The 14686-nt window shown below is 40.8% G+C and overlaps 1 protein-coding gene across 6 annotated transcripts in view; it reads left to right on the plus strand.

Annotated features, from left to right (window-relative positions):
• Nucleotides 1–14686, plus strand: part of Senp7 (SUMO specific peptidase 7) — a 114940-nt gene that overhangs the window by 49439 nt on the left and 50815 nt on the right. For 5 of the 6 annotated variants that reach the window (XM_021185135.2, XM_029470363.1, XM_029470364.1 and 2 more), the window contains one exon: nucleotides 13790–13905. In XM_021185135.2, coding sequence (XP_021040794.1) covers nucleotides 13790–13905 — 116 coding nt within the window. Of the gene's footprint in view, nucleotides 1–426; nucleotides 844–13789; nucleotides 13906–14686 lie in introns of those variants that run through there. The other variant, XM_029470366.1, reaches the window with a different exon arrangement.

The raw sequence follows: 14686 nt of genomic DNA on the forward strand, positions 1-14686 counted from the left end.
AACTCACTTTGTAGACCAGGCTGGCCTCAAACTCAGAAATCCACCTGCCTCTGCCTCCCGAGTGCTGGGATTAAAGGCGTGCGCCACCACACCCGGCTATTTAATTCTGAATTAACAACCAATTTCCTTTTACAGACAAGTTGTTACTGCCTATCCCAGATACAAAATTAGCAGGACATTTTCTTCCTCAGCCATCTAAATCAAATGAATTTTCAATTCTTCCCTCTGGTTTCCTTAATACAACACAGGTGACTCCCCACTTAAACGATGACTTCTAGGACTGAATTCCTCAAACACCTTGCCTTTTTTCTAGGACCATCGCAGCAGAGTAGGATGTGCTCCCAAGAAAACCATACACACACATTCCCCACCCTGTGCAGACATCCCCTGCTGGGGCTTTGCTTCCTGGTTGTGATTATTCTACAGGCTTACCTTTTCAAAGGGAAAAAGAGCACTGCTGCCACAGGCCAGGCAGAGACTGACCAGCCATCTCCTGGACCTGCCTGCATCAATAAAGCTGCCTTTGTCGTCCTGACTAAACAGTTCTCAGACAAGCAGATGCTGACAGCCTTGGGACCTTCCAGTGACAGATATTTGCTAAATCAAATAGATAAATGTTAATATCCTCACAGACTCTGTACAAACTCACTCTTGATTTCAATCCACTGAACATTAGTTGGTTCAGTAACTCCTTGCCTTGCTAGCCCCCACCCCTTGTTACTCCTCTGGCTTGTGTTGTGTTTGATGCTTGACGCTTACACCCACCTACCCGGAATTTTCACTACAAATAACATATGAAACAGTCACTCTGATGACATTCTTTATAAAAAGAAAAGGAGGAGTTGTGGGGCAGTGGACTGTGCCAGGAAACTTGGTAAGGTGAAACAGATTGGAAGCCCTGGCGACCTCTTAGGGGACAGTAAGAGCTTCACCTGCTTCTGATCAGGTCCCTGTCACGTGACCACACTCTGCACATAAGGACATGACCTGTGGTCACATAGAGTTCTCCATGCTGGTTCGGTACCTAGAGGCCTTGAGGGATTAGCCAATAAGCCTCCCTTCCTGGACATTCATTTCTTCCTGCAAAAGGTATTTAATCTCTGGTCTACCCTGAGGAGGTGGTATGCATCTATTTTTCCTGATGAACAATCAAACAGTTTGGAACCAAGGACTGTCTCTTTGATCAAGAACCTCATGGAGGAGCATGGAGGAAGCCTTCGTCTACAGAGCTGCACCGTTTAGTCTTCTGCAGAAAGTCCATCAAAGTCCATCCTCACTCAATCACCGCTGAGCTAAGGACAATTGCTAATGAGCTAAGCCGAAGTTCCCCATTCCCTAACCCAGTGGCATCTGGATATCCAGAAGTTTAGGATCCCCTAGCCCTGGGCTCCTCATTGTAGGTCCATTGACCCCCCAACCCTCCGTTCCTAACTCCTCTGCATGAATTCCAGTGGTGGCTGGATGCTCAGGAGTCAGGGAACCCCAGCTTTGGCCTCCCACATCTTAGGCTCCATTTTCCCGCTCCCTCAGTGGTGTATGGGTATTTCCCTCAAGCCCATCACCCAATGCATGCATAGGGTAAATGCAGTCTACCGTCTCTGCATTTTTGCCTGCCCAAGCGGTGTTCCCACACCCCAGCAATGGGGTTGTGTGAGGACCACACAAACACTGAATGAGACTTTTGTTGTCTGTTTAGTATTCATACCTATTTATCTGGTATAATTGAAGTAATTCTATTCCTCCCTTCTTTTCTCTTCCTGCCTATTCTTCCACTCATCTGTCTGTTCATTTCTTTGTGAATCCATCCATCCACCTACCCAGCATCCATCCAGCATCCATCCATCTACCCATCATCCATCTATCATCTACCCATCCACCATCCATCCATCCACCCACCTACCATCTATCCATCATCCATCTATCATCTACCCATCCACCATCCATCCATCCACCCACCATCCATCCACCCACCTACCATCTATCCATCATCCATCCACCAACCATCCATCCATAATCCATCTATCCACTATCCATCCACCCACCATCCATCCACCAACCATCCATTCATAATCCATCTATCCACCCACCATCCATCCATCATCTACCCACCAACCATCCATCCATAATCCATCCACCCAACCATCCATCCATCCATCCACCTACCATCCACCCACCCATTTTTACCCACTGTGTTTATACTAGGAAAACTGAAACTGGCATTTAGTGCTTTAGTAAATATTTATTGAATAAATGGCTAGATATACTGTTGAAAAGAATGGTTTGTAAACCAATGCAACTTACTGTACTACTTAAAAATAGATATTAATTTACTCAGCTTCAGGTGCTAAGTGGGGGTCTAGAACTAAGAAATAATTTGTGAAAAAAACTAGAAGATGCTCAGTTAATAAATATTAGCAAATGTGGTTGAGAGACTTTTCGCTCTGCAGCCCAGCTGTGCAGTCTTAGACTTGTGATCTTTTGCCTTCTTGCAAGTGTGATGCTTCCTTTGTGTGGGTACCACTAAGCCAGAAGGTTAAAAACTTTGTCAATTCCACATCAGGATCCCCAATCCTACTTATCTTTAACCTTGTTCCTATGTATCCACCCTCTGCCCTTGCAGCCTCCCCCAAAAAGAAAAGAAAAAAGAAAAGAAAAAAGAAAAGAAGAAAACAACAACAACAATCAACAACTCCCCCTAAAACATATAAAAAATATCATCATGGAAGCTGTAGTGTGTCACATTACACACTTGTCCACACATTTTTCCTTGCAAATGCTCATCGCAATGAGTCATTGGTGTGGTTTGAGGCCTCTGGCTTCTGCTACACTATCAATACTGGACCCTCACCAGGACTCTTCTTGGATACCCTGTTGTTGCCCTGTGTCCTGGAGATCCTGCAGTTTCAGATATGTAGGACTAGGCCTTTTCATGCACCCAGTAGTTCTTGGATGGGGTAGATGTTGGGTGGGCCAACTCATAGCTCTGGATCTGGGCCTAGGAGGAGTTGAGTTGGTTAGCCTGCCAGATCTCCTGCACAGCACCACCAGGGTAAGCTCTCTAGCACTGCTGCAGGTAGCTCACCCAGTGCTGCAGCTCGCAAGGGGCAAGGTTAGCTCCTCTCACGCCCTCAGGGCTGATGTCTTAGGGTTTAATTGCTGTGAAGAGACACCAGGACCAGGGCAACTCTTTTTATTTATTTATTTATTTTTCATTTTCTTTTTTTTTTCTTTTTTCTACTTCTTGGTTTTCTGAGACAGGGTTTCTCTGTGTAGCCCTGGCTGTCCTGGAACTCACTTTGTAGACCAGGCTGGCCTTGCATTCAGAAATTCGCCTGCCTCTGCCTCCCAAGTGCTGGAATTACAGGACAACCCTTATAAAGGCAAACATTTAATTTTGGCTGGCTTACAGTTTCAAAGATTTAGTCCATTATCATCATGGCAGAAAGCATGGCAGCCTGCAGGCAGATATGGTGCTGGAGAAGGAGCTGAGGGTTCTACATCTTGATCTGAAAGCAGCCAGAAGACTCTCTTCAGCAGGCTCCTGGGAGTTGGCTCTTTTCTGCATGGCCTCTGGTGGTAACATGGGCCAGGGACATCGGCACAGACCCTGGCTGTGATAGGACCATGGACCCAGCCATGGCAGCAGCATGAGCCCAGATGTCCCAGTAGCCTTAGGTGGCAGTGCAGGCCACTCAGCACAGCCCTCAGACAACTACATGTCTCCTGTGGCATCCCAGACCACAGACATGTGCTTGGCTTTTGGTGGTAACGCCAGGCACAGGTTTCAACACAGACCTCTCATGCAGCAGACCCAGACATGGTCCTTTCCTAGAACCTCAGCATGGCCTCCTCATATCGGCCTGTTCCTTATCACCATCAAGTCCCCAGTTCCACCTTTGTTTATAGCATGTGAACCTCTCTGCTTCATTCTCTCCCATCTTCCCACTGTGTACACCAGCTTTCCCAATGTTTCCATCACATATTTGCCCATAATAATGTGGCACTTGGAGCAAGCTCTTGCATGTCTTTCTTCTGGCTGGGGTGGCCACTTGGGTGTCTTTCTTCTGGCTGTTCCAGGCTGGCCTGGCTTGAGTAGGCATTTGGGTGAATTTCTTCCACCCTCCTCAGGCCATAGGGACCAGGGTGGGCATCTTTCTTTGGGCCACCCCAGGCTAGTGGGAATCAAATGGGCTGACTTCTAGATTTATTTATTTATTTTTTTTGTGGTAGTGGTTTAGTCCCTGAGAGCTCTAGGGGTACTGGGTGGTTTATATTGTTATTCCTCCTATGGGGCTGCAAACCTCTTCAGCTCCTTGGGTACTTTCTGGAGGACCATTGGGGACCCTGGGCTCAGTCCAGTGGTTGGCTGAGAGCATCCGCCTCTGTATTTGTCAGGTACTGGTAGAGCCTCTCAGAAGACAGCTATATCAGGCTCCTGTCAGCAAGCACTTGTTGGCATCCACAATAGTGTCTGGGTTTGGTGGTTGTATATGGGGATGGATCCCCAGGTGGGGCAGTCTCTGGATGGTCATTCCTTCAGTCTCTGCTCCACACTTTGTCTCTGTATCTCCTCCCATGGGTATTTTTGTTCCCTCTTCTAAGAAGGATCAAAACATCCATACTTTGGTCCTCCTTCTTCTTGAGCTTCTGTGGTCTGTGAATTGTGACTTCTAGGTTTTTAAACATTCATCTGCTAAATACTAGTCAAATATATTTTCTTCTTTAAGTCTGTAGAATTTAGAGCTTTCATTTCAGTGACAATTTGTTCTGTGACAATTTGTAAATATTATACTTAAAGTTACCCTTTTAAAGGTGTATAACAAATTTCTTAACATTTTTAACAAGTGGTATCTTAAAATTTTTTTTTATTTCTTACAAGCTTCTGAAATCTTCATATCTGATTTATGATGCATCAAAAATAATTTTTGTATTAGGTTTCTGTTCTACTCCTTTCTGGTTTTGTGACAATATTTTGGCAAAAAGCTACTTATGGGAAAATGTTTTACTTTAGCTCATAATTCCAGGTTATAATCTGTCATTGTGGGTAAGTCACATTGACAGGAGCTTGAAGCAGCGTGTTACACTGTATCCACAGCCAAGACCAGAGAGAAGTAAATGCATGGATGTTCATGCGTGCTTGCCTGTGTTCAGAAACAGAAGCATGTTCACGCATAGCTCAGGATTTCCTGCCTGTGTGTCAGTGCCTAAAGCAGTGAACAGAGTTCAGACCATCCGCCACAGCCATGCTTCCAGGCTAACCCAGAGCAGACTGTTCTCCACTGAGACACTGTTCCCATGGGATTCTAGCTTATGTCAGCTTCACAGTTAAAGCTAGCTAGCACAGTCTTTAAAAAAATTCCCTTCAAAAAACATGTCAGTGGTGGGCTTGAGAGGAGGTTCAATGTTTACAACAGCAGCTTCTCTTGTAGAGGGCCTGGGTTCTGTTCCTAGCACCCACATGATGGCTCACAGCCATCTGTAACTCCAGTTTCTAGGTATCAGATGTCCTTTCCTGACCTTTGTGAACACTAGGCACTCAACTGGCACACATGCATACATGCAGGCAGAACGTTCAGACGCATAAAATAAAAAAATAGCTAAAAAATAATCTAAAAGATTTTCAGTATTATAATTCAGACAGTAGATTGAATATATAATTAGAGATTTAAGAAATGCATTTATCATATTATTTCATATTATTTTATGTGTTTTTTCCCCCTACTCTAGTAGAGTGAAAGCATCTTGCTTAAGGAGAGGTTTTGTGCCATATTTATCTTTATATTCACTCTTTTTTTTTTTTTTTGGTTTTTTTGAGACAGGGTTTCTCTGTGTAGCCCTGGCTGTCCTGGCACTCACTTTGTAGACCAGGCTGGCCTCGAACTCAGAAATCCGCCTGCTTCTGCCTCCCGAGTGCTGGGATTAAAGGCGTGCGCCACCACGCCCGGCTTATATTCACTCTTAACTTAATGCATTTGAACTTTATACAACTAGGTTAATGTCTATGATATTGAACCTTGAGCTTAATTTTTCTGAACTGTAAAAAGTCAGTTAATTTTGGATGTACTTACTACTTGTTGGATTCCTGGAACAGGAATTACAGTCGGTTGTGAGCTGCTATGTGGATACTAGAAATCAAACCCCGTTCTTCTGGAAGAACATCTCCCAGCCTCATTGAATTATCTTTTAAATATCATGTGAAAAATTTTCTGCATATAAAAAGTCATATAGGGCTGGTGAGATGGCGATTAATAACACTGGCTGTTCTTCTAGATGTCCGAAGTTCAATTTCCAGCAACCACATGATGCCTCACCATCTATAAAGGGATCTGATGCCCTCTTCTGGCATGCAGGTGTACATGCAGACAGGGTCTGATGCCCTCTTCTGGCATGCAGGTGTACATGCAGACAGGATCTGATGCCCTCTTCTGGCATGTAGGTGTACATGCAGACAGGGCACTCCTACATTTAAATAAATATATAAATTAAGAAATATGTGAAATAAACAAGTGTTCTAATGTAAGCATGTTTTGTTGAAATTTATGATGTTGTTTTCCTATAGAATATAAATTACAGTGGACTAGATTCATGTAATTAAGGAAATAGTTCTTGTGTAAGAGAGGTGTAGGAAACTATCTGTTGAAATCTGTGCTTTTCAGGCTTTACACCAAAGAGGAATAATAAGTGTAAGTATGAAATTTTTGCTTGTTTCCAGGATCTCTTCAGTGAAAACTCTCTCTCTTCAAGTTCCTTAAAATTTGTTGTGAAGTTTCTGGGTAGCTTTGATGTGTTCTCTGAAAATCAGTTCTTCTGTTGTCAAATGTCTTTAGTTCTTATATTTGGAATAAACATAAATGTAGCTAGATCTGAATTCAGCTTTCGTCCGTATTGCTGACACACTGAGTCACCCTGGCAAGTTCGTTGTATCTTTTTAACAGGGATAAGAATATATGTCTCTTTGGATTGATGTGTAGATTTGAGTAAAATCCATAATCCAATGCTTGATAATAAATAGTAACATTATTTTTTTCTTATTGCTGGTAATAAAACAAATTCTGTTAAATGTTATTGCTGTAGTTGATGCTTCTGAAGGTGTCTGTCCTGGAATTCGAGAATGACCTGAGACCACTGTTGCCAACAGCACTGTGGCAAAGTGTTTGTCAGAGCTTGGTCAGCCTCACCGTTAGTTTAAGGAGTTCAGAGCTCCTCTGAGGAAACTGTAGTTCTCTCTTTTCTTAAAATGGGTCATTTTGAAAGGAGAATTCAGAATAGTTAGTGGAAATATGTAGACTCATAACTCTACCATCACTTTAGTAGATATATCCCAATATAACTGAAATATAAGATGAACACAGAATAGATTTGACATCTGTTGCAACCACCCTTACCCACTTCAAAAGCAGAATGGATATATAGAAATTATTTAGAGCTTCTCAGAGACAGGCTGTCTGTTAATTATTGTTACTATTATTATTCTGTTATTTTAAAGAATGTGGTAACATGCCAACCCTTATTATATATAACACCAAGTACAAACTGACAGTAGATCAATGCAGCCTGTAACCATAGAAACTTATGTTTCCTCTGAAAAACTTCACACTTATGCACTTAATATGAGCAAATATTATGTGAAGAATAAAAATCTCTGTGTTAGCCTTATTCTACCAAGAGATGTTACTACTCCCTGTTACAGATAATCAGAACAGAATTATTTGGGAAGGAAAGTTTTAATTTACATCAGAAATCAAGAATTGATAGAAAATACCAGTGTTGAATAGAAAATTTAAATTACTACTTCAGGTAGAATATTTGCTTATTCAACATGGCAATTTTCATTATCTTAACATATAAACCTTAATTATTATGCTTTAATCATGAAATAATTTTAAACTAAGGCCTATTTTAGATACTCATTGTTCTTTCCTTTTTAATTTTAATTTTTTGATAATTTCATATATGAGTACTGTATTCACAATAATTCTGTGCCCATCCCCATCTCTTTTTCCCCATTTCCTCTCATATTCATGACCTCTTCCTCTTTAATTATTGTTTCATTTATATACATGTATATATAGACATGTATATATAAAAGCAACTTGCTGAGTCCATTAGCGTTTCTTTTATGTTATATGTTTAGGGCTGGTGATATGGGATTGCGTAACTGGTTGGAGCTCATCCCTGGAAAATGCTAAACCTTTCTCTCAGCAGCCATTTCTTGTAGCTTGGCTGGGAAAGAACTGTTGTCCCTATCCACCTTAGCATTGGGCAGCCATATTGTTGAGATTTCACAGGTGCCCCTTACACAGCCTTCATTTGCCCTCTTGTGATGTTCCTTGAGTCTTAGGTGTAGGGGTTGTGATGTAGATTCATCACTGCTTGCTTTGTTCTCTGTTATTTCCAACAGTTTTGTCTTTCTGTAATGGACTCTTACCTGCTGCAAAAAGATTTTTGATGAGAAATAAGAATTACATTTATATGTGGGCATTAGGATAAATTCTTAGAATGCAGTTAGAATTTATTCTGGTTTAGGACAGTGGTAAGAGCAGATTCTCCTCTAGGGTCCATGACCTCAGCAGTCCCGGGCCATTTTTTAGGTTTATAGTAGTGGGTGTGAATTTCCTCCTCTTGAGTGACTCTTAAGCCCAGTGAGTTGGCTGTTGCTTACTCTCAAGATATGAGTGCCACTATTGCACCCTCGGGGAAATCATGCCATGCTGGCCATTGTGGGTCGCAGGTTTTACATCTGGGTAGGACGACTGCTTTTCTCCTTTGGCAGTTTGTAGCACCTTCTGATACTGTGAGAAGTGGTTTTCAGGGAGGAGGCTTCCAGGTCCTATCCAGCTGGATTTCTCCAGTCGTGTGTCTCAAGTGTATGGTGTCTTCAGCAACAGGGTCTTCCCTTCAACTTCGGGAAGGCAGCCAGGGCAGCTGACAAGAGTCTGCATTGTTTTGGGAGTCTCTTGGGTTCTGGCACAGCTGACTTTGTATTGCCTATGTTTTTGGGGATGGAATTTTGTAGAGATGCTATTACCTTTTCTTTGATAGAAAAGGTATTTTATAACCAGAGTTCATTGCTAATTATTGGTCTAAACAGGTTTAATTCTCCATGAGTCAGTCTTGGGAGTTAGTATATGTTTAGGAATTTATAATTTTTTCCCCCAGAGTTTTCTGGTTTGGGGCATATAAATTATAATATTCTCATGATACTTTTCATTTTAGACTTATCTGTTGTAATATCTTCATTTTTCTAATTTTCAACTGTTTTAGTTTTTCTAAGGGTCTTAAAATTGTCTACTACCTTTTCAAATAACCAACTTTTAGTTTTGTTCTTCTTTTGAACTCTTTTCCTAGATTGTGTTTCTGTTGAAATCTTTACTGTTTTTTCTTCTGTTATTACTCTCCTTTTTCGCTAACATTAAATCATTTACTTGGTGATTTTTAATGATTGTTAACTACTAGCATATAAAATAACCTTTCTTTTGACATGTTTTTAAAGATTAATTTAAATTGTGTGTGTGTGTGCGCGCGCACACGTGTGTGCACATACATGTGTATAAAGGGAGTGCTGGTGCCCTTGGAGGCCAGAGGTGGTGTGCTGGAGTTATAGGTGGTTGTGAGCTGCCCAACTCTAATTAACTCTGGTGCTCTGGAGGAATTGAACTTGGATCCTCTGCAAGAGCAAGCATGTCCCCTTTAACCACTGACGCACTTCTCCAGCTTTTACTGGGACGTTTTATACATGTATATCATTATGCTTTGATCGTTTTTGCTCCTGCCTACCCTGGTCTCTTCTCTTTTGCCGGTCTGCTGCTTCTTTCAGATAGCTCTACTGCTTTCATGCATTTTTTACACTTTTGTCCCTGCATTACCCCTCGCCTCTATACTGGACTCACTGCCTATATCTAAATTTCAGTCCAGATTCTTCATCTGAGAGAAAGCATACACTCTTCATCTCTCTGTGTCTGGCTTATATCACTTAACACTTTCCTGCAATGTTAGAATTTTTATTATTTCTCACAGCTAACTAAAATTCTATTGTGTTTATTTATAACATTCTCTTCATGCATTATTCCACCACTGGTGTTTCAGGTGTGTTCCTAATCCCAGCTTTTGTGACCAGTGTAGTGCTAATCTTGTGTGTGCTGGGGTAGGGGGACCTGCACTCAGGTCCTTCTGCTCTGCCCCACATCCTCTAACCACAGAACCACGCCTCCAGCCCCTCTCTCAGGTCTACCACCTATAGGACTAGGCTAGCTTCAGGCAGGGAGTGTTTGCATTCAAAACTCAAGTTCATGTTTTAAATTTCTGCTGCAATAGTTTTTTTTTTCTGTTTCATTACTTTTTTACTTCATTTCAAATTTTAAAGTTTTGTTTATAGTGTCTAGTAGTATTTTGCTGAGAACTTAACAAAAAAAAAATCCAACAAAACACCATATAGTGTTACTTATATGGTTTTAGTCTTAAAGGTCTTGAAATCGCTTGAGAATGAACTGACTTAGTCAAAAGCTTTTTGTAAGTCAAATTGTCTGTCTTATTTTAAGTATTTGAGATTTTAGTTTCTAATTTATAAGTAAAACCCTTATATTAACGTAAATTTAAAGGGCTCAGTAGCATAATCATAGCAGTGACTGATCCTTTTTCTACGACACTACATTGGTAATATTTGGTTACTATAGCTTTTAAGTTTACAATTCATTTCTTATATTATGATCACTTGTCCTAGGTTATTCTTACTCATTTTTGGTGTCACTGTCACTTATCTGAGTTACCTCAGTTGTGAATCCCTTGCATTTTAACTTGGAAACTGCTCAAGATATGCCTTCAGGAATAGAGAATAGTATTATATTACACTTACTGAGATTTAACTAATATATTCCGTGTGTGCTTGTGTGTGTGTGTGTTGTGTGTGCAGGTGTATCAAATTTGCTCATGTTTTAAAAGGAAGTATTGCAGAAAGTCAAGATGGTATTTTTTTACCCTGTCTTTTAAGTAATCTATTGTTTACATAGGTTTGAACTCTTCCAGGCTAAAGTTTTTATATTCTCTTTCATATGTATTTTCTTTTGTATTAAAAAAATGTTAAAAGTTTTATTCTTAAGCTTCTGTAAGGCAAAGGACAAAACAGCAACCAACAGATTGGGAAAAGATCTTTACCAATCCTACATCCAATAGAGGGATAATATCCAATATATACAAAGAACTCAAGAAATTAGACTTCAGAGAACCAAATAACCCTATCAAAAAATGGGGAACAGAGCTAAACAGAAAATTCTCAACTGAGGAAACTCGAATGGCCGAGAAGCACCTAAAGTAGTGTTCAACAAACATCCTTAGTCATCAGGGAAATGCAAATCAAAATGACCCCGAGATTCCACCACACACCAGTCAGAATGGCTAAGATCAAGAACTCAGGTGACAGCAGATGCTGGCGAGGATGTGGAGAAAGAGGAACACTATTCCATTGCTGGCGGAATTGCAAGCTGGTACAACCATTCTGGAAACAGTCTGGTGGTTCCTGAGAAAATTGGACATAGTACTACCCGAGGACCTAGCTATACTACTCCTGGGCACGTACCCAGAAGATGCTCCAACGTGTAATAAGGACACATGCTCCACTGTGCTCATAGCAGTCTTATTTATAATAGCCAGAAGCTGGAAACAACCTAGATGTCCCTCAACAGAGGGATGGATTCAGAAAATGTGGTACATTTACACAATGGAGTACTACTCAGCTATTAAAAACAATGACTTCATGAAATTATTAGGCAAATGGATCGAACTTGAAAATACCATCCTGAGTGAGGTAACCCAGTCACAAAAGAACACACATGGTATGCACTCACTGATATGTGGATTTTAGCGCCAAAACTCAGAAGACCCAAGATACAATTCATAGACCATATGAAGCTCAAGAAGGAGGAAGACCAAAGTGTGGAATGTTCAGTGCTTCTTAGAAGAGGGAACAAAATAGAGGAGTAAATATGGAGACAAAGTGTGGAGCTGAAACTGAAGGAAAGACCATCCAGAGACTGCCCCACCTAGGAACCCATCCTATATACAGGCACCAAACCCGGAAGGTATTGTAGATGCTGGGAAGTGCTTGCTGACTGGAGCCTATTATGGTTGTCTCCTGAGAGGCTCTGCCAGAATCTGACAAATACAGAGGCAGATGCTTGCAGCCAATCATTGGACTGAACGTGACGTCCCTGATGGAGGAGGGACTGAAGGACCTGGGGGGTTTGCAGCCCCATGGAAGGAGCAACAGTGTCAACCAAGCACCCCTGCCCCCAGAGCTCTCGGGGACTGGACTACCAACCAAAGAGTACACATGGAGGGACCCATGGCTCTGGCCATGTATGTGGCAGAGGATGGCCTTGTTGGACATCAGTGGGAGGAGCGGCCCTTAAGCCTGAGGGGGTTCAATGCCCCAGTGTAGGGGAATGCCAGGGCAAGAAGGTGGGAGTGGGTGGGTAAGTGGTGTGGGAGCACCCTCATAGAGGCAGGGAAGGGGCGATGGGCTAGTGGGTTTCGGAGGGGAGATGTGGAAAGTGGATAACATTTGAAATGTAAATAAAATATCCAATAAAAAAGATGTATTCTTATCATAGAAAAATTTGTTTTTCTTCTTTTGTTCTTTTCTTTTTCTGAGATATGGTCTTTCAATGCAGCCTTTTCTGATACGGAGCTCACTGTGTAGACCAGGCTGGCTTTGAAGTCACAAAGGAGTACACCTCCACACTGAAACTAAAATTTGTTTTTTTGTTTTTTTTTTAATTATTATTATATATAAGTACACTGTAGCTGTCTTCAGACACTCCAGAAGAGGGAGTCAGATCTCATTACGGATGGTTGTGAGCCACCATGTGGTTGCTGGGATTTGAACTTCGGACCTTCGGAAGAGCAGTCGGGTGCTCTTACCCACTGAGCCATCTCACCAGCCCTAAAATTTGTTTTTACCTCAATATTTTAATTATTTTGCCAGCATCTTACATTTTAAATTATTTTATATAGATAAAATTTGTTATTCTGTCCTAATCTTTATTTTTCTTGGTTTTGAACCTTATTATTCTTTTTTTTTTTTTTTTTTGGTTTTTCGAGACAGGGTTTCTCTGTGTAGCCCTGGCTGTCCTGGAACTCACTTTGTAGACCAGGCTGGCCTCAAACTCAGAAATCCACCTGTCTCTGCCTCCCAAGTGCTGGGATTAAAGGCGTGTGCCACCACCGCCTGGCTTGAACCATTTTTGAAATATATTAACAAGTAGCTTTGGGTTATGTTTGCTTTATTGCACATTGGTTCGTTATCATTTTACCTTCTATACATTGACTTAATTTATGCAAGATTATTCTTTTTCTCATATTGCAGATATAGTGTTGAAATTCCCTCTTTCTTCCAAAGTCCTTTGGAGAGGGAAACTTATTTTCAAATTTAAGTTCAGTCTTTTTTTTTAAGTGCCTATATCATACAAGATTACATATAAGAATATATTTTTAGCCTATTAGATTTTAATTTAATGTGTGCCAAGTGTTCTCTAAATTCATTTGAGTCTTATTAGAAATGAGTATAAGGGCTGGAGCGATGGCTTAGTAATTAACAGCACTGACTGCTCTTCCAGAGANCCTGAGCTCAATTCCCAGCAACCACAACCATCTGTAATGGGATCTGATGCCCTCTTCTGGCGTGTCTGAAGAAAGCTACAGTATACTCATACACATAAATAAACAAATCTTTTTTTTTTTTTTAAAGATAGTTTTAAAAAAGAGAAATGAATATAATGGCATTTCTGTTTTGCAGTGGTCCCAAACCAAGTAGGACAGGTGACGTTCCTGCAAAGGAGGCTGCATGTGGGGAACAGAAGCAGGGTGATGATGGAGGAGTCACTCCTGAGATGGCTGCTCCTCATCCTAAAGGTTTGTGACTGCTAGAAATGAAGTCAGATTTTCCTTATTGTATTTACAATGATTTTTACGAATATTTCATATTAACATTGAAAGGATATATAAAAGTAAATGGGAGTTATTTGATACAAATAAAATTGCATAAATATCTATTTAGATACCTAAGTATGTATTTCTTTCTTTATTTGTGGATCCCAAAAGTTAAATTTGAACAGTGGTTTTGTGTGTGTGTGTGTGTGTGTGTGTGTGTGTGTGTGTGTATAGAGTGAAAGAGTCTGTGAAGTTAAGTTGGTTTGTCTGTTCAAATTGTTGTTTTCATGGATAGCAATATCACTGTTACCTGGAATTTTACTACACCCTTCCCACTGCTTGCTTGCTTGCTTGCTTATTTATTTATTTATTTTTGGTTTTTTGAGGCAGGGTTTCTCTATGTAGCCCTGGAACTCACTCTGTAGACCAGGCTGGCCTCGAATTCAGAAGTCCCCCCGCCTCTGCCTCCCAAGTGCTGGGATTAAAGGCATGCACCACCACTGCCCAACCCCACTGCTTATTTTTGTACTATAAATTGCATTCCTTATTGGTTAGAACTTATTGTAACTTTCAAAAGATTCTTACCTAAGCCAATTTTAGAACATATGAAAGTCAATACATCTCAGACTTGTAAAATTTCTTTGTAGGTCTCTTAATGTACATAATTAATGATGTTATGACTCCTTTCCTTTTAATTTTTTTAAAAAATAACTACAAGTTTTTAAACAAAATTTATAAAAAACTAGTTTACTAAACCTGGCCC

The sequence above is a fragment of the Mus caroli genome, chromosome 16, assembly GCF_900094665.2.
Source record: "Mus caroli chromosome 16, CAROLI_EIJ_v1.1, whole genome shotgun sequence".
Taxonomy (NCBI): Eukaryota; Metazoa; Chordata; class Mammalia; order Rodentia; family Muridae; genus Mus; species Mus caroli.